This window comes from Neolamprologus multifasciatus, chromosome 4 (assembly GCF_963576455.1).
Source record: "Neolamprologus multifasciatus chromosome 4, fNeoMul1.2, whole genome shotgun sequence".
In the NCBI taxonomy this organism is placed as follows: Eukaryota; Metazoa; Chordata; class Actinopteri; order Cichliformes; family Cichlidae; genus Neolamprologus; species Neolamprologus multifasciatus.
The window spans coordinates 24,076,558-24,104,391 of NC_140442.1; the positions used below are offsets into that span (position 1 = coordinate 24,076,558).

Sequence of the window (27,834 nt, forward strand, 5' to 3'; positions counted from 1 at the left end):
CAGAGAAGCAACATTAACCACAGAAGGAACATCCTGCCAATGGTGTGTGCTGCCCCTCGGCGACAGTCACAACAGTTTCTGTCTTTTCTTCTCAAGGTTGTCTCTTGTGCTACAGTCACCATAGGGAGAACAGTAGATAGAGACTGTAGCAGAACCGCAGTTACGGCCGTAAACAAAGAACTTGTAATCACTCGCAGATGTCGTCTCCAAAGCGACTTTGGCACATTAAGATGATGATAAAATGGCAATAAGACGAAGTCAGTCTGCTATCAGTTTGAATGATCTTGGTTGAATTGGCAGTTACACAGTCTTATGCGGTGTGATAAATTAGCTTACAGAATTTCGCATTAATTAGAAATTCACAGAAACTAATTACATTCAGAGTCCAGACAGAACATGAGATTTGAGACATTCCTCCACAAATAGAGACATCGTTGTGGCAGGATTGTGATTTAACTGTAAAATGATTAAGGAGCTTGGCAGCCTTTCTTTTTAATTTAAGAATGAAACCAGAACACAACTAGCTGAGTCTCCAATTGAAAAGAGACTGGTTGCAGACTTGACTGCAATGTGTTGGGAATCTCTCTGCAAACTTAAGCCACTCTGATCATTTTCGTTGCACTCACTCTGCTTTGACAGTCTGATCCTGTGAGATGAATTCACAGTGTGTGCACTGAGAAATGTCACAAAACAAGCATATTCCTCGTCCACGCTGACCTTAACCGTCACCTTCAGGCACTGCAGATTCATCCATGTAAAAACTCATGTTTGCTTCTAATATTGTAGTTGCAGAACCAGCTGTCATTACCAGCGATGATCAGAGACATGGTAGCTGACTCAGTTGGACACAGATGTTCTTAAATGATGTATAAGTGGTGAAATCGCAGACTCAAACAGAGAGACTGATCTAAAAAGAAAATAGCAGCTACTATCAAAACAATCTGTAGATGGGTACATGTATAAGACTGAATGATAAGGGTCAGCCTTCAAAGTCTGATTGATATGGTTGTTGATTGTTTTTAATGCTGGAGAAGTCGAATTTTTTTCTCACACCTTGTACAACGTGTGAATTTCCATGTTTGTTACGTTTGAAGGATGAAGTACTGAGTGACTAATGTTTCCCTGTGTATCCAGTCTTTGTGCTAAGCTACCTACCTGCTGACTGTAGCTTTTATTTAACAGATAGAGGTTTGATATCAACTTTTTCATCCAGCTCGTGATGGGGAAATATCAGAGGGCAAATACACAAAATTTCGCACTGAATGTCACAACAGAAAAGGTGAACTCATTGGCAGCGATTGAAATGTAATATTTGACATTTAGGGATGACATAATTTGCTGAAATTCATTTTCTTTAGTCCCGTCTTAAAGACATCATCTGCTGTTCTGTTGATGACTAATGTATATCTATTTATGGAAGAGCTGGTTCGACATTAGTTGATAGCTGTTTCTTGGCAGATGACAAATTTATGCAATATCACTGGGTTTGTCAGAAAAGATGCTTAAAAAAATAAGTCGATGTGCAATAAAACTTTAATGATTGGAGAACTGAGTAATGGAACCTGAATGGATGTAGATATATAGAACAAATAAGACATTTGTGACAAGGATATTTTCCAGCAAGTGATATATGCATCAGTCTGTTTCTTTCCTCAATGTTTTCTTCTGCAGGTACCTGATGAATGTGACGTTTGAGGGACGAAATCTGTCGTTCAGTGAGGACGGATACCAGATGCATCCCAAGCTGGTCATCATTCTGCTCAACAAGGAGAGACAGTGGGACAGGGTGAGACAGAGGGAGACACTGACGGTCTGTGTGTGTGTCGGGGGGGAGGGTAAGACACTCAGATGAAAAAAAAACAAACAGCCGATGTGCATAAAATAATAAGTCCTGAATAACCTAATTGTCCTCTGTTGTTAACAGTAAAACATTTTGTAAACTGTTAAAATGAATAGAAGCAATGAGTTAGCTGTTCCCTATGAAGTCCGCGAGTATCTGTGTGTTTTTATCTGGATCTCTTATCGTCTGATTTTCACTTTTCAAGCATTTTAAGCCTTAAGCCTTATAGACGCTACTCTGATTAGATATTATCAGCTCAGTGAAGGTGCCTTTGAGCAATGCACTGCAGCAGAGGCTCCAGAGTGGTGATGTGTTATTTGAATGCTGCTTCACAGCTGTTTTAATTTCAAAACTTGCTTAACAGTTGCCTATTTATTATGCGGCTTTTTTTTTTGTTACAAAATCCCGGTTATGCGCTGTCTCCAAAAAAATCTGTTTGTTTCACTAAAAAGATGTCAAGACACCCTTAAGAACTAACAGGCAGCAAGTTATTGTAAAGACTGGGTGGGACAAGGAGATCAAGGTAAATATATGGAGTGAAACTGTATTCTCTGAGTACAATTTGTCATTTTTTTAGACCATCCCATACATACAGATATCCATTCATACATTTACAGACATCCTGATAATAAAAAAGTATAAGGCTAGAAAGACATCAATGATCTTAGAGAAGCAATTGTTGCTCCGCATCAATCTGGCAAGGGTTATAAGGTCATTTCCAAACAATCTGAGATTGATCATTCTGTTATTTACAAGTGGAAAACTCTCAAGACCTACACCAAACTTACCGGAAGTGGAGGTTCCAGTAAATTCCCCCCAAGGTCAGATCGTTTAATGCTCAGATAAATTGCTACAAACAACAGCAGTGCTATATCTCAGACTCTTCAGACCTCAGTTAGCATGTTAAATCTTAAAGTTCATGACAGTACAATTAGAAAAAGAATGAAAAAATATGTTTTTTCAAAGGGTTTTCAGGAGAAAGCCTCTTCACACTAAAAACAGCAGCAGCACTGCTCAGGTTTGCAAAGGTGCATCCGAACTAACCACAAGACATCTGGAACAATGTCCTTTTGACAGATGGGACATGAGTGGAGATGTCTGGCCATAATGCCCAACCCACATTTGAAGAAATTCAAATGCAGCATATCAGCATAAACACCTCATACCAACTGTGAAGCACAGTGGTGGAGGTGGCTGTAAAGTCAATTCAGTGACCTTACAGCCATTGAGTCGACCATGAGTCCTCTGCATACCAAAGTATTCTCGAGTCAAATACGAGTCCATGTGTCTGACAGCTAATGCTTGGCTTAAAATTGGGCCGTGGAACAGGACGACGATCCCAAGCACAGCAAATATACAACAGAGTGGCTGAAAAAGAAAAGTATTGCCCAGTCACATACAACCTGATTAAAATGCAGTGGAATCTTAAGTTAGCTGTGCATGAATGAACACCTGCAAATCTCAATGAACTGAAGCAACATTGCAAACAAAATTCCTCCACATTGACATGAGAGAAAGTCATACAGAAAACAATTACTACAAGTTATGCTGCTAAATGTGGTTCTACAAGCTAGTGAATCATGTGGTCTCCGTAGTTTCTCACCGTGCATTTTGGCTGATTTTTGTTAAATAAATAACGATACGGTGTAATGAATCATCTATTCTGGTTCATTCTGTTTACCTAACCCTCGTGCAGACTAGATATTTAAAACTTAGAACTGACAGAGGATGGGCATTTTTAAAAACTGGAGGGTAACAATGTTAAAAACAAATAACAATTTAAAAAAAAAGTTTCTTATTAATTAAAAAAAAAAACGTTTTAGAGGCAGCAAAGGCAAAAAAAATGAATCCATAGTTTTCACATGATGTCAGAGCTACTGGGACACGCTCACCCTGTGGGCAAAAACAGTACTGCTGTCCTTTGCCTTCCACTCATCCTTTTAATGTCTTTGAATGTACAGCTTTACAGCTGCTAGAACTGTGAAGACATGGCACCAACATGTAAACACACCTCTGCTAACCCTGCCTTACAGGCCACTAGTCCCTTCTTCTCCACAGTGACCCCGACTGTCAGTGTTGGCTCATTTAAACTGTAGGAATGATTTACTGACAACAGAAAAATACACAGTCACCTTTACTGTTATGATGCAACAATAATTTCACAAATTAATGCTGTTGAAACTTTACTGGCCCTACTTTGTAAATGCCCAACAAAACACAAGATTTACATTTGTTTAAGCTAGCTATGTAGCGTTTTGAACAATGAACAATTTCTCGTTCTTCACCTTAAAAAAAAACAACAAAAACCAGAGAGCTGTCCTTACTTTGAAAGCTTTCATCCTGGCAGCAGTGTAAGGTGAGGGATTTTTTTAAGATTCTCACTGAGCTCTGCAGTGGCAGAATATGGAACACAAATCACTAAAAACGCCTTCGTTTTTCCTCCATGGATAGATGATCCAAGTCGTTTTGACTCTAGACAGGTGAAAAAAACAACACTTTTGTTCTGCGTCCACTATTTGCGGTCATGTTGGAGTACTGTTTTGCCTGCCAGGGCGTTGAGGCGGTCACATGACGATCACATGACTGAAAACTATGGATTCATAAAATGTAATTTTGGTCCTGTTGAAACAAAGAACGCCTTAAGGGTGCGATCTGGACTTGCTGCCATTAGCAAAGAATTTACAGTCAACTGACACAACGTTGAGTTGAGCCGTGATTGTGATGACATTATTTAACACAATGTGTGTAGAAAGAGTTGCTCAGACACTAATAACATTCTAATTGTTACTTGCTGTGGACAAAAGTAGACTCCCAACTTCCAGTGGCTCTTTTTGTTAGCATGTTCTGCTAACGCTTCCACGCTCCCACAGAACAAAGGCATGCAGGTTTGAGTAACTGTGTGGTAAAACTGCCCGTGAACACAGATGTGACTGGCTGTCCGTTTATGTGTCAGCTCTGTGATTGACTGCCAGCCTGCCCAGTTTGTATCCTTCCACTTGCATAACGCAAACTGGGATTGGTTTCCGCCTCCTTATAACCGTCACACATAAGCAGTTATAGCTAAAGAATGGAGAGATGAGATTGAGTCTGATGCACAGAAATGGTTCAGGCACCGCACTGTGCCACAGGCCTTTAAAGCTGAGAGGTTGAAAGTTCAGCTGCGAGAGAGTTGCTGACTCGCGTATCGAAATGTACGACTTAATGAATAACAACTAAATGTCAGTCAAACTTTAAATGTAAAACTTCCGTTCAGTGAATGAAGGTGCAGATTTTTCATTGTACAGACTGGGAAAAAAGTCTCCAAGCACAGGTGGAAAAGAAGATGGTAGTGAACATATGGCAACAATAATCCCGTGTCCACAACCTTAAATGAACCTGACGCATCACCACCTGCCAAGTCACTGGCATGCATCTGTGTTTCCTGATGCTTACCCTCTATTGTTTCTGTGTCCTGCAGTCTGACTCCTTTGACTCTCCCTATTCTTTATTCTCTGTATTTCTCTCTTTCTTCTGCCTCTCTAATCTATATTCTGTCCTCTGATCGGAGAACAAGGTGAAACTCTCCCCTCCTCTCTCTCCTTTCTATCCCGTTCTCCCCTTGCAGCCTGAACCACCCCATCCCTTTTCCCCCTCCTCCTATTCCCTCGCTCATGTTTAATTCTTAGCTTGACTTCCAGCTGAACCACTTTTCTTGGATCCTAATGAGTTCCAGCTACAACCATCCTTCCACTGCACCTTTGAAGTAGCAGGTATACTGTAGTACCCAGTCATGCTTTTTGCCCTGGCTAGTTGATTTTAACCCTTATCCTCCAATACACCCCACTCATTTCTTAGTCCCCCACCTCCATCTCTGTCTGTCTCCATCACTTGCTCCAGCTCACTCCCCCCCTTTTTTTTGTCCCAACAGGAAAAAGGCTGCATTGTGCCCCAGAGATACACAGCCTTAGTTTGTCCACTCCAGGCAGCCTTGCCAAGTTTGTGCTCCCCAGAGTCCAATGTGTTTGAGCACATTTACATATTTAATGAGAGTGCAAACCTAACTTTACATACTCACACCACAGCTCCCTGTCCTCCCCTGCCTCGCATTATACCAAGTCCAATTAGCTGATGATCCATTCCCACTTTCACCCACGTCTTTCCGCTCATAAAAATGGCCTACTTGGCACAACCGGAGGAAAGGGCACAGGCATAGTCTCCAGGTATGGTTTTATGTGAGAGCCATCCGGGGGAAATTGACTAATTGATGACGCTTATTCAGTGGAGTAGAGCCACAAGGGCTAGAGGGTCCTCCAGACCTACAGCTGGACACTCCTCTACAGAAGAGCCTGTATTTTGCATTTGAATGAGCTCCATCTCTGGCTTTCTTTCTCTGTCATCCAGACACTCTCTTGGCTCTTTCTCTTCCTTTAAACTCTCCCTTTCTCTCTGCAAAATCAGCTGCTTCTCATCTCTTTTTTTCTTCAATTAATCTCTCCATCCACTTCTGTATTTCTCTACCTGTCCTCTACGCTCTGTCTGAATTCTGCACTTTCCCTCTGTTTCAGTCTCGCCCTTCAGAATAACCTTGTTCTCATTCTCTACTCTGTGTCCCAGTCCTCTCCTCTCCTCTCCTCTCCTTTTTACACACTCTCTTGAAATAGTAATTTCACTTACTGAGTTGAGAGGTGAACAAACAAAACAAAAAAGTTATGGCATCTCTCTCTGTGAGTGTTCTGCTCTCCTGTTAGACATGAGACTAGAGTGGAAGGAGTCGTGCACGAGACTGACGAAGCGAAAGGTAGAAGCTCTGGTCAGGATGACAGAGAAGTGGAGGACAGTGAAGGTAGTGGACAGACGAGAATAAAGGCAGCTGAAGCTGAAAATCAGAGCATAACTACAAGTTGTTTGAACGCCATAAATCTTGAAAATAAAGAGTAATAAATGCTTGAGGGTGAGTCTTTGTAGCAATCCTCAGATATTGTATCACGAGACGAGCGGCAACAGTCGTACTCCTGTTACGTTTTTTGATAAAACCCTTGGAAGACCGTCTGTGGGAGTCAGACTATTCCCCAGACTTTTCTGTTTTAAAGATGAGGAGAGCGGTTGGTCACGAACAGCTAAGTAAACAAAAAGGGTTTTGTGTAAAGAAGATACTGACTAAACTCAGGAAGGAAAAACGGGGAAAAGCTCCTATGACAATAAAAAGTGTGAAAAACAGAAGATAGTTTGCTCTTGGAAGGGTTTCACTGTCCCGTCTTTCTTCTTTTTCCTCTCTGCTCTGTATGGAAGATTTGAGGATTGGAACTTTAAATATCAGTGGGGGCAGGGATAGAGAAACAAAGCTTGCTCAGGGAGGGGCAAGCTCAGGTGGCTGCCCCTCCCTCAGCTTGGTTCTCCCCAAGATTTCTTCCTGTTAAAAGGGAGATTTTCCTTCCCACTGTCGCCAAGTGATTGCTCACTGTGGGTCATCAGGTTGTTGAGGTTTTCTGAGGCACACTGAGACAACTGCTGATGGGATTTGGTGCTATATAAATAAAATTGACATGAACTGAAAAATTCAATGATAAAACAAAACAGTTAAATAATGGCTCAATAGTAGTGGGATTGTAAACGTACCACCCATCCTTCAGCTGGTAGAATTACAGGGGGAACCTTATACATCTTCAGCTTCCCTTCTGTCCACCGTCATTATTAAAAATGGTCTTAGAGACATCTGGAGGAAGCTTCAGATGTGAGAAAATACACATATGTGGAATCTCTGAAGGCAGCTGGAGGGCAGCCAGGCTTGATAGAATTTAGGTGAATCAATTTTACAGTAATACGCTGGTTAAAGCAGCAATACCACCTGTTGGTTTCTTTGATCACCATTTAGTGATTTTTAGGCATCTCTTTGCTGGCATGCTGTTACCATATTGTCACTTTAATGTGCGACTGACCCATAACAGAGAGTTCTGGCAGGCTTTCTCTGACGTCTGGAGTCACTGGAGACTTGAAAACAAAAAGATGTTGACAATCTGTCTCAATGGGGAGATCTAAGAAAAACACAGGTTAGTTTTGTTGGAATTCTTCTCACCAAAAATACACAGTGACACAATAGCTATTGGACAAAACTGTTTTCAGGAGTTAGAAAAGGAAATCAGGTTGTTACAGGGTCGACTTATTAGTTTGATAGTGAAAACACGACTTGGGATAGCAGGAAGTGGCTTTAGGTGGGGTTCTTCTAAAAATGTGATTTAATTAAAACTCAGGAAACTGGGGGTAAGATCTCTATGACTTCTGGAAAAGCTACGAGAAGAAGTCTCTAGAAGTCCCTATTGCCTCTCTAAAAAGCCATCCTGGTATCTTTAGAGAGAAAGTAGGGACTCGTTTTCCAGACAACTGGTGGATCTTGGTGCTTGACTTTCCATCATTATTCATTTGTGCTACAGTGGGGGAGCAGGATGAAGAAGGATCGCCATTATCTTTTTTAAACCTGAACTACTTAACTGGTGTTGAAGAAAGCTTTGTAAGCATCACTGGCCGCTTTAGGTGGTTTGGTGTGTTGGCTCGGGGTTCGTCTCCTAGGGGCAGTTGGAGATCCTTGTACAAACCTCCCATAGAGAAATGCCGTGTGGATCTCCAATGGTGTGGTCACCAGAGAATGGTGTGGCTAGAAACAGACATGTGATCCAAGAGCAGGAAGTTGCTGTTTTCTTTCTGTTAGGCTTAGAAAACATTGAAACACCTGTGGCTTGTCTGTCCCACACTAGCTAACCGTTTTTTCTTTGCTCCAGCACTGGCTCATGGGTAATTTTAGGGGATAAGCTTTCTGCAGTGTAGGAAGGTTTGTTTAATGAACATCTAATAGACTAATGTAAGCATGGGCTCATGAAGAGTAACCTAATGAAAGGAACAGGATCTCTAAATGTTCAATTTATGAATTTTTTAGTATGAAAATCAAAGGGTATGCCATCTATTTTAGTGGGTTTCTCCTTGGGTGGATGGAGCAATTATACATATATTAAACTTTCATTTGAATTTTCTTGTTTTAAATGAAAAGTTTAACCGATAAAGAATCCGTCAAAGGTAAAAGTCACCTCTCATCTCAAAATCACAAAAATACAGAAAGTAGAAATAGAAGCTCTAAAATTATATTGAGATATTTTTGCTTGAACACCATGCAGGATCCTGGTGATATATTTCAGAGCTGTTTGCAGTTGCAGAGCTGCAGTTATTTTTTTATGGTCTTGAGTTACTGCAGTGTGAAATTTAATCCAAATTCTTGTTTTGATTTTGAGTTCTGCCAGTTGATGTGTTTCACTGTTATTTTCGGCACTTCAAGGCTCAATCACAAAAGACGAAAATAAAAAGACTGCAAGTCTCTCCATGATTGCTATTAAGCAACTACATAAAGGAATAAAGTCTCACTTGCTGTGTGATTTTAAAGGCAGACTTACTCTCTTTTGTTTTCTCTATGTTTCTCCAGGTGGGTAAATGGGAGAACGGTTCCCTGTCCATGAAGTACCATGTGTGGCCTCGCTATGAACTATACGGGGGACCAGCAAACAGAGAGGATGACCACCTGTCCATCGTGACATTGGAGGAGGCTCCGTTCGTCATTGTGGAAGACGTGGATCCGCTTAGTGGGACGTGCATGAGGAACACTGTACCCTGCCGCAAACAGATCAAATCAGTGTGAGGCTCAAATTTCACGTGTATAAAATCTGTGTCAGATTAATGCTGAGATGCCTGAGAATCAAACGTAAGGATGCGTTACAAGACAAAAACTAATTTCCACCCAGTAAAAGGTTAGATTAGTGTGAGTTTTTACACATATTTTTCCTGCCATCTGCCACAGTAGCTCACAGATCCACCTACTGCAGAACTGACCGAAGCAGAAATGAAAAGCCTGGCAACTGCCTAAAATTTGCTTGTGAATGATGTTAATTTCCCACGGCAGCTTTGCGGAGCCCGAGGTGGAATCATTTCACACTTCATCGGTGTGACAGTGACAGTGCCAGAAACACCAAATCACTTTTACAATTAATGATTCATGGCCATTCACACAGATGTACGTTTTTAATTAAATAATTGTCCATCTGTCCTTTTATGCAGCAATCAGACAAAAGAGTCAGGGATCTACATCAAGCGTTGCTGTAAGGGTTTTTGCATCGACATCCTGAAGAAGATTGCCAAGTCAGTCAAATTTACCTATGACCTTTACCTGGTCACCAATGGAAAACATGGCAAGAAAGTCAATGGAACTTGGAACGGCATGGTGGGAGAGGTAAGGATGTAATACGTCTGTTTGTGTCTTATTTTTTACTTGCAGAAGTGACAGTTCTGCATGTAATGGAGACGATATCATCAAAAAGGATATCCACTAATAATGTTCTGAGGAAACGGAAACTTCTCATTGTCATGGATGTGCAAATTATATGACAGTTGCACTTATTTCCAACAGGACTGCTACTGTCAAAATAAAATTCTTCCCATCTGCAGTCATTTCTTGCAAGACCCCCCATACAAAACAGAGCAGACATCAATGACAGCAGAGACAGCATTGATTAAATAAGGGCTTAGTCATACAGACCCGGAGGCCAACCAACTGTCAACCACCGGTTGTGACGGAAAGATAAAAATGGATGTTCCTGACCAGTTGCGAGTGATTGGTGGGGTTTGCTGTCTGATGCTAGCACCAAAAATTCCTTGTGATTTACTCTGAGTAAAAAGCGCAATGCAAATCAGAAACTACCCACCAACCGATAACAGAATATGCACTGGCATATTCTACCAGGGAGGTCACGAACTACCAGAAATCAATCGCAATCAGTTAAGACACATCATACATACATCATGGCCTAGCAGACCATTGTCGACATGTTGTAGTTTTTCACTGTCACCAGGGGGCAGTGTGACAAACAGTCTGTGGACTCTTGCTTGTGTTGTTATTGGTCCATTAACCAGCTATGGACAAGAACAAAGGTATATGATACATAGAGCTGAATTGAACCCGAATGTTAAAAACAATGAAAAATGTCCACTACAGCCACCAGCCAGGCTTCTCTGCTGTATTTCTCGTGCTTCACCCATTTGTGGTAATGGCCGCTGTTGCTCCCTTCCCTGTTCTGACCCACTTTTCCAGTCAGTCAGCATTGTGTTTTTGGAGGATTGGACGCAAGTATGTTTCCTTAGGTTAAAAAAGCCCTCTCTGGAGGGCACAAACATAACCAAAATACCACAAAATAAGAAAAAAACAGTGTGAAAAAAGTAGCTGGGGGTGGAGGTGGGTTGCAAAGTGGCTTGGAGATGCAAGATCAACTTTAGGCAGGCCAAAGCAACTCTATAAACCCAGCTGAATGAGTATGAAGTATATTAGCTTAGCCATCAGCTGGTGTGGACTGGCACTGAGGTTTCCTCATATCCACTGATCTGCTCAGAGAACAAAGTTCGGTTTGAAGTAACAATAAAAGGTGCCATTCCAAAACTATTGGCGCTACAAAATGAATTACATAAATTGGACAGCAGAAATATAAAGTCAAAGCTGTGTACCCTTTGCCTCTTACTGCATCGTTATATCAGCTGCTTGTTGTTTTTACCATGCAGCCAGTGTGATTCTTTTTTCTCTTGTTCTGCTGAGATGAGCGGACCGCATTAGGATGCTTGGAGTTACTGCCAAGTTGGAGGTGAAGGTGAATAAAAGATCAAAGGGGAAACAAAGTTACTGTCTGCTTTCAATGTCCTGAGCTATATTTAACTCACACAGGGGCTGCCTGAACGGTTCGTTTCCTCTTTGAAGCGCGTTTTCATACCTTGAATTATAAGCTTCCCTTTCCGGGTCAAGCTTCTGCCACACGGGCCTAATTCTTATGTCAGATGGGTTAAGCACCTCACCCCAGGTTCAGCTCAGTCAGCTGCAACAATTCACTGCGGGCTTGAAACATTTCCTAATCGACATTGCTCCCAAGCTAAGGTCGTTGTCAGTTCCCATACTTCAACCTATAAGAGCGAACTGCACTTGTGCTGTCTGACGTTGGCCATTTGTTAATGAAGGCAAACAGATCAATAGGACCCCAAAGGTCACGGGTTGAGAACATGTTTTGTCAGAGTTGCTACTGAAGGACTTTGGCTTTGCCCAACTTTGCGTGGATAATAAAGTTTGAGCAGCCTTCAGAAGTCACAGAAGACAGAGACGAGATGAGTTTACGTGTCTGCTTTTTCCTGCGTGGACACTTTTGCTATTCAATTTACTGACACATTTAATCTCTTACATAAAGCCATTACAGTCAACCTCTATTTAGTGGGCACCGAGCTGTAAGTGTGGCCACCTGTAATAAACTCTATCGCCCTGACTAAAAGCGTTGTAATGTGCCATCTCCTTCTCACCTCCACAGATGAATGGTCATTAGGAGAATAGACTGGGGGAGGGGGGCATTTATCCACCTCTCTTACCCATGCAGACTCTAATGTCTGACTAAGCAAGGAAAAACATGAACCAAAGAAGACATGTAGACACAAAGAAACCCTATTTGGTGAGACCGTTTCTTTATGTTGCACTTGTAAGGTCAGATTTACACTCTCACACTTCAGCAAAGCTCCGCCATAACTGCTGGATCTAACTAAATCCGACCTGCGTCCTTCTCCGCTTGGAGAACAGCCAAAACTGCAGCATATCTCACATTGACGGCGGACCGAGATCTGGACTGACGGCGACGCACACTTGCACGAAACATGTCTGAGCGCGCTCCCGGATATCTCGCAGAGATCGTCGAGGGCGTTTTCACAATTTGCCACAGCGCACAAAGACAAAAGATCAAATTTAAAAAAAGAAAAAAGAAAATCAATGAATGTGATGAGAAGTCCTACATTTTGTCCTAACTCAATTCTAGCAGTTAGTGTCACATTTCATGGGCTGCACTGACTTGCGCTGCCCCCAGTGCACCTAATCTAAAATATTAGAGGCAATACGCTTGATTACATGAATTTTAGCCTCGCTAGCAGAGACACATAAAGACTGGCGCGCGCGCGCGCGGGCACACACACACGCACGCACCAGCCAAGACACGTAAACACACGCAAACGCAGAACCTCGCTCACTCATTCTCAATAACACCCACATGGGTCACTTTCATAACACGGAGAGAACAAGTCGTAGGAGGGAGATGGAGAGAGCGAACGGGGAGCGAGGAAGTGAGTACGCTGCTGGTTGGACTCACTGTCTTCCCCAGGGAGATGTTCGCACATTAAGGCACGCACACACAAAGGCAATCACGCACATCCATACTCATATGCTGGCAGAATAAGCAAGATCGGAAAGTTACAAATACACACATGCTGCGCACACATAAACACTTGACAAAAAAAAAAAAAAGCACTGCAGATAATGTGCAGAGCAGATGTGTAATATTCTCCCTGCCTGTAAAGGTCCACTTCACAGGTAGCGAACAAAGGTTCACTCGCTTCTCTTTGTCTTTTTCCCTTTTATGACTCACCGTTGTGTGCGCGCACTCACTATAACACTGAAGCACACAGCGGAGCTTTGACTCACACTAGTCACACACGCCTTATTAACTCTGAGAGACAGTCCTGTCCCACTTGTGCTGTAGGGCTGTAGAAATTTGGGGCTAAATATACTACCTGTGCAGAGGTATGGAAGGGGAGGAAGGCAGGTAGAGGAAGGCATTGGGGCGGCTATTTCAAGCAGCCCTGACCCACTGTGGTAACCCACTTACTCCCTCCCTCTTTGTGTCTTTCTCCCCCTCTCCGTCCCCTGGCGAGCGTCACGAGTGTCCAGTCCGAGTGCTATATGTGTGGAAAGTGTGCTGTCTCGATCTACCGCGCTCCATCTTTGTCTCCATTGCCTCCATTTTCTTAGCCTCATGTTTCTTTGCACAGTTTTGTATCCTTTCTTTCCTAACCTCATATCAAATTTAATCTCCCTCGTATGCCAGAAAACTCTTTTGGACAGCTAGCAGATAGAGAGTGCCTTGTCTGCATCATGTTTTATACATGTTAATGGACAAGGAGAAGGGAACTACAAAGGAACTACAACTTTTCTCCGTTTCTCAGAACAAAGTTTAACTTGAGGAACTGAGCTGTGGTTTTGTTCTTTGGAGAGGTTGGTGTTTCAGCCTCTTTTGCTCCGCGTGGTTACTGAAGACGAGGGTAAAGTGTTGTATATATTCTGGGACAGATGTTATTGGAAGGAAGTGAGCAGCTTGACAATAAGACCAAAAATAAGGTCCACTCTAAAGTTTAAAGTGTTCACCAACCAAAAATCAAATCGACATGCTTTTTCCTCCAGCCCGCAGTGCCGTCTGTCATTGAGATTCTTTTAATGTGCATTTTAAAATATATCTGCTGTGGAAATGTCTGCTTTCTCTTGAATATTCTCTTGAATAAAAAATCACTTTAAAAAATCCACAATCCCTGTTGTGAGCAGTTTAATATAGGAACCAATTTCCTTCTATCAAACTACACTCAGCAATTGTATCAGTCAGCCGAAGAAAGCATCCATCCTCCCTTCAGGAGAGGCTCGTGGGTACAACAGCGAGACATTACTGCTAAATTTTTCAAATGTGTTTTTTGGAACTTTTTCCCTCATGAAAGAAAACTGCTTTCAGCTGCTCCCTTATTAAAGTCGGCAGAGCGGGTGGTGCCACATATTTGATTTGACACAACCGTAAAGGAATTTGTGTCCATTCCTGGGATCAAACTGGGGATCTTTTGTTTGTTAGGTGAATGTGTCAAATCAAGTCCCATTTATTTCCTTTATATTCAAGAGAAGGCCGACATCCCTTCAGCTGATATCTTTAAAACTGTGAAACTGACAAAAAAACACTAGGGGATAAATACAGGACAGAGAAAAAAAACCCTAAATTTAATTTTGGTCCCAATAATCCCTTTAATATGTCTTCCATAAACAAAGCATAGGTCTAACTCATGCTTTCTATGACCTTTAGATATCTGGAGCTAGGGAGGCAGTACATAATCAGGTCTGTTTGTTTGTCTGTCTGTTTGTTAGCAGTCTAGCATCCACAGTTTCAGAGATATCATTTTCAAATTATGTGTGATGGTAGATACCAATAAAATCAGGTCAATTGCACACCAAAAGTGAAAATCAGTAAAACCTTTACTCACAAGTTGGCTAAGCATTTGACCTCGACCTTTATTATTAGTGCCAGAGGTCAAAGTTGACCTTAAAAAAAGTCACATATTGAGTAATGCATCACATAAAAGGGCATAGAGACAGCTGTACAACACACTTTTTATTTCTTGCGCTGTCTGAGTGCTCTTGTTAACTAATTAACTCTGTGATTACACCAGCCTTGTTTATGATCTACATAACGACCTGTGACATAGGATGCCGCCATATGCTTATGAATTCTGACCATGTGATCATGTGATATAACATTGATCTTAAAGTCAGTACAAAAACATGTCCTATCGTGAAACCTGCTCGTTACCATTGACATGTTAGATAATCCAGAAGGCTCATTTTTCATTCATCCTGAAGCAGAGGGGAACCTGAATAGACGGTATAAACAGTATTTGCTTTCCACATTAATGATCTTAAACTATAAGGATGTCCACCTTTGTCTCTGTTACATCGCCAAACAGGATTGATTCACATTTAGAAAGACTGCACAGTCACCTTCAAATGAACCGATGGCTCTGATATGCTATTTTTATGCTGTTTTATGACCATAAACTATTCTTAACGATCTCCATTGAAATAGTTTTTTTGAATGTGTTTGTTGCCACAGTACACAAGACTCCATTCATTGCCTTACTCTGCCTCTGTTATTGATAGCTGCCTGACAGATGTGTTGAGAAACAGATAACAGACACACTTTCTCTCTTTCTGCTTTTTTTTTTTTTTTGCATCTTGCCTAGGTGGTGTTAAAAAACGCTCACATGGCCGTCGGCTCCTTGACCATCAACGAGGAGAGGTCAGAGGTCATTGACTTTTCCGTCCCCTTTATTGAGACAGGCATCAGCGTCATGGTCTCTCGCAGCAATGGCACCGTTTCGCCCTCGGCTTTCTTAGGTGAGGAAGGCGAGCTGGAAAAGGTTGGGGGAGGGTGGCAGAGATGGATCAGGGGAAGAGACCAAAGGCTGTGTTTTGACCTGTGTGAGCACTGATCCAGGAGAGACCGGTCAAACTTGTAGGAATGTCTTCTTTTGTGCAGTTTATTGAAAAAAACTAAACAAAAACACAATAATGGATAAGCCACCAGGCATTTAAGCACTATTCTTAAAGGATTGATCTTCATTTGTGCTCTGATCTGGCAGGTTTTGGAAAGTTGTTTTTTTTAAATCAGCATTTTGAATGTAGGATGGCCTAATGGCCAGTGCACAAACAGCCCTTCTGTCTTGCATAAAATCTGGCATCCATCAGAAAGGTTTTGGCCTTCACACAAATGAAAATCAGGATTTTAAAGACATTCTGTGTTCAGGAAGTGGAGTTTAATTTAGTCATGCTTAAAATGCATTAAAAAGCATGCATGTTTGTTAAGCTAGCATAGACAGGCTCCTTCATTTAACTGTATGTGGACCAATGGTCCTTTTGTCCCTAGTCAGCTCCACCAAAGCCCCTTTAAAGAGAACAAAATCCCCTCTATAGTACAGACCCATACAGTGTATGCAGTTTGTACTGGTGGTGGAGTCCAAAATGATCCATAGAGTCCACCATAGAGGACAAATTGCATTTTAATATCTTTATATTTACACGTACAGTAAAGCTGCATCCTTTCGAACTGTACAGACTTTTCAGTTTCACTTAAATGGTTCGACTTAAAGATTTCAAGAATTCTTAGGAGTTAAGTTTAAAAGCAATTTTTGCACAAATGTCTTTTCGTTCGCCTTCCTGACAAACGGACAGTGATGACTTTTTATTACGCTGTTTGATTTTTTTCCCCTTTAAAAGTTGAACAGAAAGAGATTTAGTGGCCACGCCAAATGATAGGAGCCAAGTTTCAGCACATTTGCACAGCGAACACTGGAGTGCATGATAATACGGCTAACTGTTTTGCTCCCTGTCTCTTTGCCCTCTTATATTTCCCACTCCCACTCCATTTCTCTGATGCTTCCTTCCTCTTCTCAATCTGGCGCACCACATTTGCATATTTCTCTTGCCCTCTCCTCTCTCTTGCTTCATTTTCTCTTTCTCTCCACCGCCCTCGCTCTTTTTCCCTCTCCCTCGCTCTCTGCTAATGTCTCTTGTCTATTCCCCGTCTTCTGCCTCCTTACACACCCCACCGCTGCCCCACCCGTTTACTTATCTCTCTCTGTCCATGCTCCCCCCCTTCTCCCTTCATCTTTCTCTCCTCTTCCCTCTCTCGCTCTCTCGCCCTCCAGAGCCCTTCAGTGCGGATGTGTGGGTGATGATGTTCGTGATGCTGTTGCTGGTGTCAGCAGTGGCTGTGTTTATATTTGAGTACTTCAGCCCTGTGGGCTACAACCGGTGTCTGGCTGACGGCAGAGGTGAGAGGCTTCAGCGCAACATGCACACACACACACACACACACACACACACACACACACACACACACACACACACACACACACACACACACACAGTACCTGTTGGTAACTAAACCATTCAGTGATATAGATGTAAACAGTCTTATAGCTGGGTTGCCTTCTTCATCTGTTTATCTATGTTTAATATCCACCAATAAATAAACAATGTCACGTTTTCAGTCTTAAAATTACCACAACAAAATGACATCCTGGTTGAAAACTTTGTTTTGTGTGCTGCAGCTGCTCTCTGTGACCTAGAAGATTTTCAGAAAAACACATGTACACATGTTGCCTGTGCACATAGCCCAGGCAGCAGGTCTATTCAGATTTCTTTGATAAGGTGAGATGATATTTTAGTGACCTTGGGTCCAAACATCACACGTATTGAACGCACATACTAGGTACAGGAATAGCTGATAAACACTTTGATATACGCAATACACACTTGCATGTTTACCAGCACTACCCAGCATTTACTTGTCTGTTGTCGGCTTTATTCTTTGTTTCAGATTTTTTTTGAAAGCATCTGAACTGACAGCCAAATTGGAAATTGTGGATATGACACTAAACACCTAATAAGATCCACAGAAATAAATGTTGTGGATCAGTATCAGTTCACAGGTTACTTGTCTTAGCTGGTGAGGTTTATGAATGAGAATGGTGGCCAGTAATTTGGTTCTTCAGAGAAGGAGTGTTCAGTGAGATTTGTAGTCCGAGTAGCTATTTGCTCCAAAGAAACAAGTGCAGGTACAGATGCTTCCTTTCTGTAACAATACAAGAGTTGGCCCGTGTTGTACAAAATGTTTTTCATTGTTCACAAAAAATGAATGAGACACAGAAACACATTGCAGGCCACCTCCACATATAGCCTAGACCAGCTGTCCTCACTGACCCATTGACTTCATTCTCCTCGTCCTCCTTCACCGGCCTCTCTTTTTATCATTTACAGTTGTGTCTGTAGTGCACAGGTTTCAGCAAATCCTCCAGCGCTGCTCACACCGGACAAGTCATTTGCATTCATTTTCATATTTCACGCGTCAACTCTGACAGCATTCGTCTTAGATCTCCTCAGCTGAAAAGATGAGAAACAAGGGAAAAAAAATCAATGTCTCCCTCAACTCTCTATCTCTAATGTGGCTATATATAGACAATAGTTATCTTTTTTTCATTCCTCTCATCCTTCATCAGCTTCTAGAGAAGATGTACTCCTCCCTGAAGCGCTGTTTTCTTTCTATGTGCCTCCTTGTTTTATCTGCTTGTAGCGCTGTGGGAGTTTGGTATCATGAAGAGTGCAGATCGAAGTTTGGAGTCAGAAGATCTGATGTAATAACATATCAATGACTCGGCTGCAGATTTGTAAAATCTCTGCCCCAATTCATTGAAGTAACTTTCTTGCAAACTTCACAAAGGAGATTTTTGGCACGATAAGGACAGTTTGTCCATGAACAAACAGTCCACACAACAATACACACCCACGTGGTTGCACACAAACACCCTCTCATTCTCTCTCACACAATCACACATACCCACACAAATTATGAACCAACTGCTAATCACAGCATAATGGCTGTAATGCACCAGTCTGTCAACTCGTAGACGAATGGAACCAACAACGCTCCAACAAATTACATAAAACAAAGAAAATCTACTTACTGCAGTCACATATAAGATTGTATAAGTGACATGAAACAGCAGGTCTTGCTTGTCATCATGTAAAGCTGTATTATATCATAAAAATATATTTTTTTAAAACCAAGAGCTACATCTCAGACTCTGCAGACCTCATTTAGCAAATATTAATGTGAAAGTTGATGACTGTAAAATTGGAAAAAGACTGAACAAGTGTCACTTGTTTTTGAAGGGTTTGCAGGAGAGAATCTCTTCTCTCCAAAAAGGTTTGTAAAGTTGCCTCTGAATAAACCACAAAACATCTGGAACAGTTCGGTTTGGACAGGTTTGTCCATAATCCACAGTGAGAGCCAAACATAGCATAACAGGACAAACACCTCATACCAACTGTCAAGCATGGCGGAGGAGGGTGATTATTTGGGCTTGGTTTGCAGCCACAGGACCTGGCCACCTTGCAGTTGTTGAGTCTACCATGAACTCTGTTCTTTACAAAATACTGTCCAACAGCAACAAATCTAATCAAACGAGCAAGTGAAACAAATCTAAACAAAATGTATGACAAAGAAAAGAATCAAGTTGGTCCAACGGCCCAGTCAAAGTTTAGACCTCAACCTGTATCAAATGCTGTGATAGGACCTTAACAGAGCTGTGCATACACAAATGGCTGCAAACTTAAATGGACAGAATAAACTATGCAAAGAAGAGTAGGCCAAAATTCCTCCATAGTGTTGTAAGATAACATCATAAAGAAAACCATTACTTCATGTTACTGATGCTAAAGGAGATTCTACAAACTAGTAAATTATAGAGCATGGTAAGTTTTCATAGAGTCCTGTGAAAACCTTATTTTTCACATGACTGTATAATACGGTGGCTGGTTTGTGAAGGACACGTTTCAGGAATGTATTTGGACAAGAAGGTGGAGTCATGCTATCAGCTAAATCTAGCTTCTTGGTTAATACAGTGAGTTCGTATACTGTATGGCTGCGAAGCACTGACGCAGTGCTCAGTAAGATACAAATAACATATTGTAAAGTTACAGTTTAAAGCTGAGTGTGTTACAAACTCTATTTTGAAGCCAGATCCAAGTGGCTACTCAGGTCTAGCATGTTAGCGAGCAAGCGCTTGCTAATTAGCACTAAACCAAAGCTAGTTGTTTGTCATGAAGCAAAGTCCTGGATAAATTTCTTTCTCAGACACATAGAAGGGGAAAAATTGAAACTCCTTGATCATACTGAAATCCTAAAATAAATATATGTAGCAAATTAATTCTAATTTTTGGTTTTGTTCTTCTAAATAGATCACTGATATCCTGGAGAATTGTTCAACTGCTCCAGAAGTGATCTATTGTCTTTAACCAATAACTCTATTTAATTTAGAGCCCCATGGTCCATCCTTTACCATCGGCAAGGCCATCTGGCTGCTGTGGGGTCTGGTCTTCAACAACTCTGTGCCAGTGCAGAATCCCAAAGGCACCACCAGTAAGATCATGGTATCAGTGTGGGCCTTCTTTGCTGTCATCTTTCTGGCCTCCTACACTGCCAACCTGGCTGCTTTCATGATCCAGGAGGAGTACGTGGACCAGGTATCCGGTCTGTCAGACAAAAAGGTAAGGTGAAAGGTTTCTGTTTGATGCTGTGCCACTCGCTCGTCCTTACCCAATGTTGTGTGAAGACTTATCAGAGTTTTACACGCCTCTCTGTTTTTTTATGTTCAGTTCCAGAGTCCCAACGACTTCTCGCCTCCGTTTCGTTTTGGCACCGTCCCCAATGGAAGTACAGAGAGAAACATTAGAAACAACTACCCAGAAATGCACTCCTACATGACAAAGTTTCATCAGAGAAATGTCAATGAAGCTCTGCAGAGTCTCAAGTCTGGGTAAGCATGTTTGCAACAAAGTGATTCATTTATTTTCAGTTAAAAAAGAAAAATGTCAAAATGAAAATGACCACATTTATGTTTAAACTTCACAAATCTATTACTGGCAAATTGTGTTAGAATATATTACTTGAGATACTGAAAAGAGTATTTCGGTCAGTGTCACCCCTAACTGGTTGTACAGATGACTGCCCTTCCCTGAGCTTGGTTCTGCTGGAAGCTCTTCCTATTAAAAGGGAGTTTTTCTTCCCACTGTTGCAAAGTGCTAGGGCTTAGTGGGCTGTCCGATTGTTGGGGTTTTCTCTGTCTTATTGTACGGTCTACCTTACAATATAAAGAACTTTGAGGCAACTGTTGTTGTGAGTTGGCATTATATGAAAAAAACTGAATTAAACTGAGTGGTGCATTTTTTCACTTCACATATTATGGTGAAATCTGCTTTTTGTTCATTTTAATTGATTGAATGCTTTTTGGAATGGTCCTAATCATGTTTTAAAGTGCCCAGAAGCACTATTGGACTCACTACAATGATCAGAATGTCTGTTTCAATAGAAGTGTAAAATTCAGGCTACGAGGACTTAAAAAGTAATCACTGCGAAATTCTCTTGTTTGTCTTGCTTCATGTAAATATATCTCAGTTGAATACGTCCAATAATACTATCACTCCCCCTCTTCAGTTTCATCAAGTGCGCCTTTTCGCCAGTTTGTGTGCCAGCCCCAGCCTTTGGCAAACCAAGTGGAAGTCTATTAGACTTATCAGCAGCTTAGAGCTATTTAGCAGGTTAATTGGAATGTTGTAGCTGTGATGTCTGACTCCCAAGTGCTAATTAATTGTAACCTATCGCTCCTCCTCTTTGTCCATCGCTCTCTTCTTCTCCAGCAAACTAGATGCTTTCATTTACGATGCGGCCGTGCTGAACTACATGGCTGGCAGGGACGAGGGCTGCAAGCTGGTGACCATTGGCAGCGGCTACATCTTTGCCACTACGGGGTACGGCATCGCCATCCAGAAGGAGTCGCTCTGGAAGAGACATGTGGACCTGGCCATCCTGCAGCTCTTTGGAGACGGTGAGCGAGCGAGCTGACACCCCACCGTTTAATGATGTCACGTGCGCAGCTGTGCTGATGCGATGAGTTGTATAATTACACATAAACGGATCGGATAGACGCAGAGATAAGACCAGCTTAACACAGACGTTAACAGATCGAAAATTTCTCCGTGACCTTGAAGCAAATATTAAAGGATAGGTGTGCCCAACTTATTCTGTTGACTTATTATTTTGGGATAACATTGTGTTCACCAAACTGTTTAAACTGTGTTATGACAGCAGGACAAGCTGAAAAACAATTATCAGATGAGCTAACCCAGGTTACTATCAGGCAAATTTGAAATTCAATGCACCTCAAAAACCTTACGATCCCTTGTTAGACACGAAAACCATTTGTGTGTACAGCTGTGCAGTACTGAGGGCATCTCGCATATAAGGGGTAGGGAACTCCAGGCCTCAAGCCGGCGTCCTGCAGGTTTTAGATGTGTCCTTGTTCCAACACAGCTGATTTAAATGGCTAAATTACCTCTTCAACATGTCTTGAAGTTCTCCAGAGGCCTGGTAATGAACTGATCATTTGATTCAGGTGTGTTGACCCAGGGTGAGATCTAAAACCTACAGGACATCGGCCTGGAGTTCCCCACCCTTGTCACATATGAACGAGCAGATAAAGTCCCAGACAAGCAGCTGAGAGTTCGGATCTGACAAACGTGGCTGACCTGTGAGTTTATTTGAATGACTGAGTGCCTCATGTGTTTTTGCACCATTTTATTTTTCCAATCTTAGCTAATGACTTCATGTCTACAGTTTTCATACATCATTGCCAGCAGTAAAAAGAACTAAACGTATGAAAATGCGATTTAAGTAAGAGCTATAATGGGGGGAAGAAAACTAAAGCTCCATCAATATGAACAGCTTGAGGCTTTGCTGTAGGCTCGTTCTTATGAATATTGTCCAGTGTAGACTTTCTTATTCTTTGGGTTCTGCATTTTTGATTTAAAAAAAAGAAAAAAAAGAAACTGGACGAGCAATGATTCTCTGTTTATACTTACTGACCACCAATTGGAGATCTCAGACAAAAGCAGGTAAATTCAGCAGCTTTCTAAAGTCCTCTCAGACTTAATTCCTCCCCCGCTTTTTTGTTGACATTTGAAACAGAGCTCGCTTTAAGTGAGATCATGTGACTGAAGTAGGAAGTTTAGGATGCTCCTCTGCCTGAAAAGCCTTTAGATTACTTAGGACAAGGCCGGTAACCCTGGGCACTCATGCCACAGCTGGCACGCGAAGGGTTAACTGATGGCACGACACGCAGTGAGTTAATCTGAGAAGGTGCATTAAAAAAATAAATGGCCGTGCCACCGGTGCACATCGCAAATTAGCTCACATAGAGACATTAGTTGTGCCGCTTCTTAATAACGGTATCTTAGCTAACAACCCCAACTACCAGATTCAACTTATAATTAGTTAAAAATCACTTAGCGGGACGTTGCTAGCTGGCAGTTTTTTCAAGCGATGTTGAAATTTCCACATTCTGCTACTTCAAATGCTTCAGGAGCTGTCCGCTCAGCGCAGCATCAGCACCACGGAAATACACACAAATACAATACTGCACTATGCCAACATCTGCAAACAAATATAGTTCTATAAAGTTGATCTATATAGTGTGTAACTGTTCATATAGAGCGTTATTAAATTTATTGCTAATGCGATGGTTGATATGGCACATTAACTTCTGAGGAAATTTTAGATGGTACTCATCATCAGAAAGGTGTCCGACCCCTGACTTAGAAGTATGTTTAAGGCTGTCTTGTCCAAAAAACCACAAAGTTTCTTCTGGTGAATTTTGCTGAATCCGATCGTGCAAACTGCTGTTTGATTGACTGTTTCCTTGGCAGCTGTGCAGTCTTAAACAGAATCTCCACCAACATTTGACAGAGGAGGAGGGTCAGGGTCACTGGCTATACCTTTTTAACACCATATGTTTGTCACTGGCTAGTTTTAAGGGTCATTTCACAATTTTTTACAAACTGCCTGTTTTCCTCTCTTGATTTTTCTCTCATGAGTTTGGCGGCGGTGAATCCACTGAGGTTAAACTAATAGACTTTCAATCCTCAACAGCATTCTTGACTTGCTGTGCTGTTATACTGAGATTTTTCTTGCCATGTGCTCCTTTCCGTCTACCAGGCGTTCTTTTTTTTTTTTGCTTTTGAGTATGAACCCAACTGTTGATTTTGGCAAACCAACTAGCTTTGATACGGCTCTAATAATTTCTTATCTTCTTCACTTGCTCGGCCGACTCTTTGCTCTGCATATTGCCAGGGTGCTCCCACTCAAACTAAATGGTAACTGAATTAGCTACAAGCCTCATGTGAACTCTTCCACACCAAAAAAAAAAAAAGAAAAGCCAATTTCGTTTTAAAACTGCTACAATTCTGGCACTGTGTGATAGAAGAGCTATATCTCCCACACAGTTCTTTCTGTATCACTAGTGAGGCACAGAGCCTGAAGACTAAGAAATGTGTAACTGTCTATATACTTACAGTCTGGACTGTATTAGCGTGAAATACAGTATTTTCATGAATGTTTGAAATCCCTTCCCTTCACTCATGCAAGAAAAAAAATCGCTCTCAGACTGTAAAATTGTTGATCTCACCCACTCCCATCTGTTCAGGAAAGGATTTTGGAGAGAGCTAGGATAAAAATCATACTTTTTCTTGTGCGTCTGCTTTGCTCTGCGAGTAAAATGTACTGTAAGTCCACTCCCACATATTGTATCTCAAATGCAGAGTGAAAAAGTAAAACGTTAGGAATACAAGTTGAAATTTAGCTCCCACTATGGGAAGCTGGTGGTTTATGATCATGTTTGCCGTTTATGGGAGACTGTGCAAAGCTCTCCGGGGTTTGTTCTTTAGAGAAACACTTCGTCCCAGCTGTAGCTGCAGCATTAATGAGTCTGTGAATGAGCAGGAAATAAAATGCGTTCCAAATGTCCATTTCTGAGCTCTTCGTCACGCACAAATTAAAACGTCACCAACAATGGCTAGTTGTGAAGTTTAACCACTTTAACAGCCTGGTTTTGATATACAGCTCAATTCAGTATGGGAAGTGTAATGGAAGTTTTGTGTGTGTCTGTGTGTGTGTAGGTTCAAGTGCGTATGGTGTAGCTAGTTTATTTGGGCACGGTCCAGAGTGTTGTGAGCATCCTGAGCCAAGGGCCCTCAGGGGCCTGCTATAGTGTGTCCCAGTTAGAGGTGCCAACATAGCTCCTGGTGTATTTCTAAACCGTGTGTGCATTAGTGTGCGGGTTTGTGTGTGTGTGTGTATTTGCATGCACATGTAAATATGGGTCAGCCCTCCAAAAACGAGTGCCTGCCTCTGTGTGTGTGTGTGTGCAATGGGCTATAAAGTAAAAGCAGTGTAGAGATTCTGATTATTTATGACACAGGTTTATTTTTATCAACCTACATGCGATTCAGGAAGAGTCTTTTGTGTGCTTGTTGCTTATTGATGATGAGTTAGGTTAGTTGTAGAATTAACTTAATAACCCGTCGAACTTAGTTGAGAGTAATTTATGTGTCTGCTTGCAAATGTGAATGTGGGTCGGCTCGCTGTAACATTCCCGTGTGCCACTGCAAAAGCATTAATACAGAAACTGAGCGGCCCTGTCTGGCCCCTCTCAGGATTTCAATGTCACTTTGCCACGCCTCGCCATCCACTCCCCTCCTGGTGGCCTAGAAAGTGATCAGACTCATGCGGCGAGCGCAGTGGCCTGATATGCAGGCTGGAAGAGAGTCGGGGTAGTTTGACGCAGGCCCGAGCAAAAAATATATCACAGCTGTCCTGAAAGTTAAACTGCAAAATTTCCCGTTTCACTTTTAAACGGAATCATTCGTTTGCTTCTGATGAACTTTTTGCCCTTGAAATCAGTGAAAGACCTGTTGCATCATTACAGAGATACCAGGCATCGGTGATGTAATAGTTACTTCTTATTCAGTCATAAAGTATACTTCTTTAAGATTTTATATGACATTTTGTAACAAGGTTATTAGATTTTAGACAGTGACTAAAATTAAGAATAAGAAAGATTTCTGTATTTTGTTTATCACATAGCAAAGCTCCATAGAAGTTAAAGATGTAGTTTCTGGCTTAGATGAGACGATAGAGCCAACTCAGGTATTTAGTCTGCATTTTAATCATTTACAGTATTGGCTCATTTCATGGCATAAAATAGCAACTTAATGTTCTCTGGAGATTAAACAAACAGATTATGCTAAGCTACTAGCTAAGCTACTAGCTAAGCTATTAGCTTAGCTTATATCATACAAAAATCAAAGAAACGGCTGGCTTTGACGTGTAACTCTCTGCTCCCACAAAAAAAGCATGTTTCAAAAAATGTTGTAATGCTGCTTTAAAGTGTAGAAGTCCCTCAGAGTTACAGCAGATTGGTTATGCTACGGTCACACTAGGGAAAGCAGACCGCAGCATGACCGAAGTTATTAGAACATGTGCAATTAACTGTAATCTCATTGCTTTTTGAAATTTGCTTTTTGCTTTTGAAGATGGGGACCTGGTTTGCAACCACTCGCAGTCAGTTGCCAACTTCTAAGTAACTTTGCTGCTTCGAGACATAAATAAGAGCTAGTTGGTCTCTTAGTTGCATGCAATCTGTTTATGACAATATGGCAATAAATTGTAATAAATCAGTAAAAATCACAAATCGTTGCCATATACATAGATAGAAATTCTGAAATAAAAATTCAGATTAACTACCTAAGTCTAGCAAGAACCTTGTAACCTCACATTTTGAGATAGTTGCTGGAGGTTGATGATTTATTTCGATTATGTAGTGGCAACCTTGCTTCTTTTTTTTTTTTATAATACTATAACCAAAATATAGCAACCAGCTGAGTTAAGGAGTTGAGTCCCCCATTGGAAAGAGACCTCTGGTTCCCCAGAGGTTGAGTGTGCAACATCATCAACCAGTAGGAAATAGTTTGCTGCTGCAACATCTTCAATTGCCAAATGCAAAATGCAAATAAATAAATAAAGCATTTCCGTCACCAGGCAACCACCAGTTTTTTTCCTAGTTGTAAGGCATTTGTTGTCCAATTTCTATTTTAGTGCGACTGAGTCATTAAATAACTGAACCAGACAGTGAAAATCCACTTGAATAGACCTAGATAACTGAAATTCCACTCACTTCATTCCACTCATTTTGCAGTCTCATGTCATGGACTTGATCATTAAGCAGAGATAGCTATCATTTTCGCCTGAGTCAGGAGCAGGTGACATGAGTCATGAGATTCATGTAAAGGCTAGAGGTGGGCTGATCGATCCAAATTTTGATAGTATCAATACCAACACTGGTATTGGTATTAGATCGATATTAATGCAATTGGATCGATACTTTGTTTCTATCCTCATAGTTCAGTATGAATTGTGTTGAATAGATTTTTATTATCATTTGCATGCACTACAACATGCACTATGAAAAATGGCTGAACTTTTTTCTGTTCACTGTTACGTCAATTCTTTATAGCCTATAGCACATTTAAACAACTGGAGCTGACACAAAGGCCTTTAAAGACAGGCACATTTACATTCCGGCTCTCTTAAAAAAAAAAAAACAGTACCAATATATAAGAACAAAATCACAACACTGTCATTTGATGTTCATTAAAATCTCTTCAGAATTTGGCAAATCAACGACGATTCAGCTCATAAATCATGACACTCTTTTATACGTTAAAAGTATCGGTATTGGCATCGGCAATACTGCCCTTAATTCACTTGATATTGGATCGATACCAAAATTTGCAGTATCGCTCAGCACTGCTAAAGGCTCCTAGAGGTGTTAGTGAATCTTGAGTTGAATGTTTAGAGGGATTTGTAGGGAGGGGTTTGGAGGACTGGAGGAAAAGGGTTGAAGTCAAAAAGCCGTCAGTTACATTAACC

The 27,834-nt window shown here is 41.4% G+C and overlaps 1 protein-coding gene across 5 annotated transcripts in view; it reads left to right on the top strand.

Annotated features, from left to right (window-relative positions):
• Window positions 1–27,834, top strand: part of grin2ba (glutamate receptor, ionotropic, N-methyl D-aspartate 2B, genome duplicate a) — a 145,252-nt gene that overhangs the window by 96,181 nt on the left and 21,237 nt on the right. For all 5 annotated transcript variants that reach the window (XM_085157776.1, XM_085157773.1, XM_085157774.1 and 2 more), the window contains 8 exons: window positions 1,672–1,786; window positions 9,285–9,493; window positions 9,914–10,085; window positions 15,695–15,848; window positions 17,159–17,284; window positions 20,332–20,561; window positions 20,670–20,830; window positions 21,711–21,898. In XM_085157776.1, coding sequence (XP_085013902.1) covers window positions 1,672–1,786; window positions 9,285–9,493; window positions 9,914–10,085; window positions 15,695–15,848; window positions 17,159–17,284; window positions 20,332–20,561; window positions 20,670–20,830; window positions 21,711–21,898 — 1,355 coding nt within the window. The remainder of the gene's footprint in view (window positions 1–1,671; window positions 1,787–9,284; window positions 9,494–9,913; window positions 10,086–15,694; window positions 15,849–17,158; window positions 17,285–20,331; window positions 20,562–20,669; window positions 20,831–21,710; window positions 21,899–27,834) is intronic.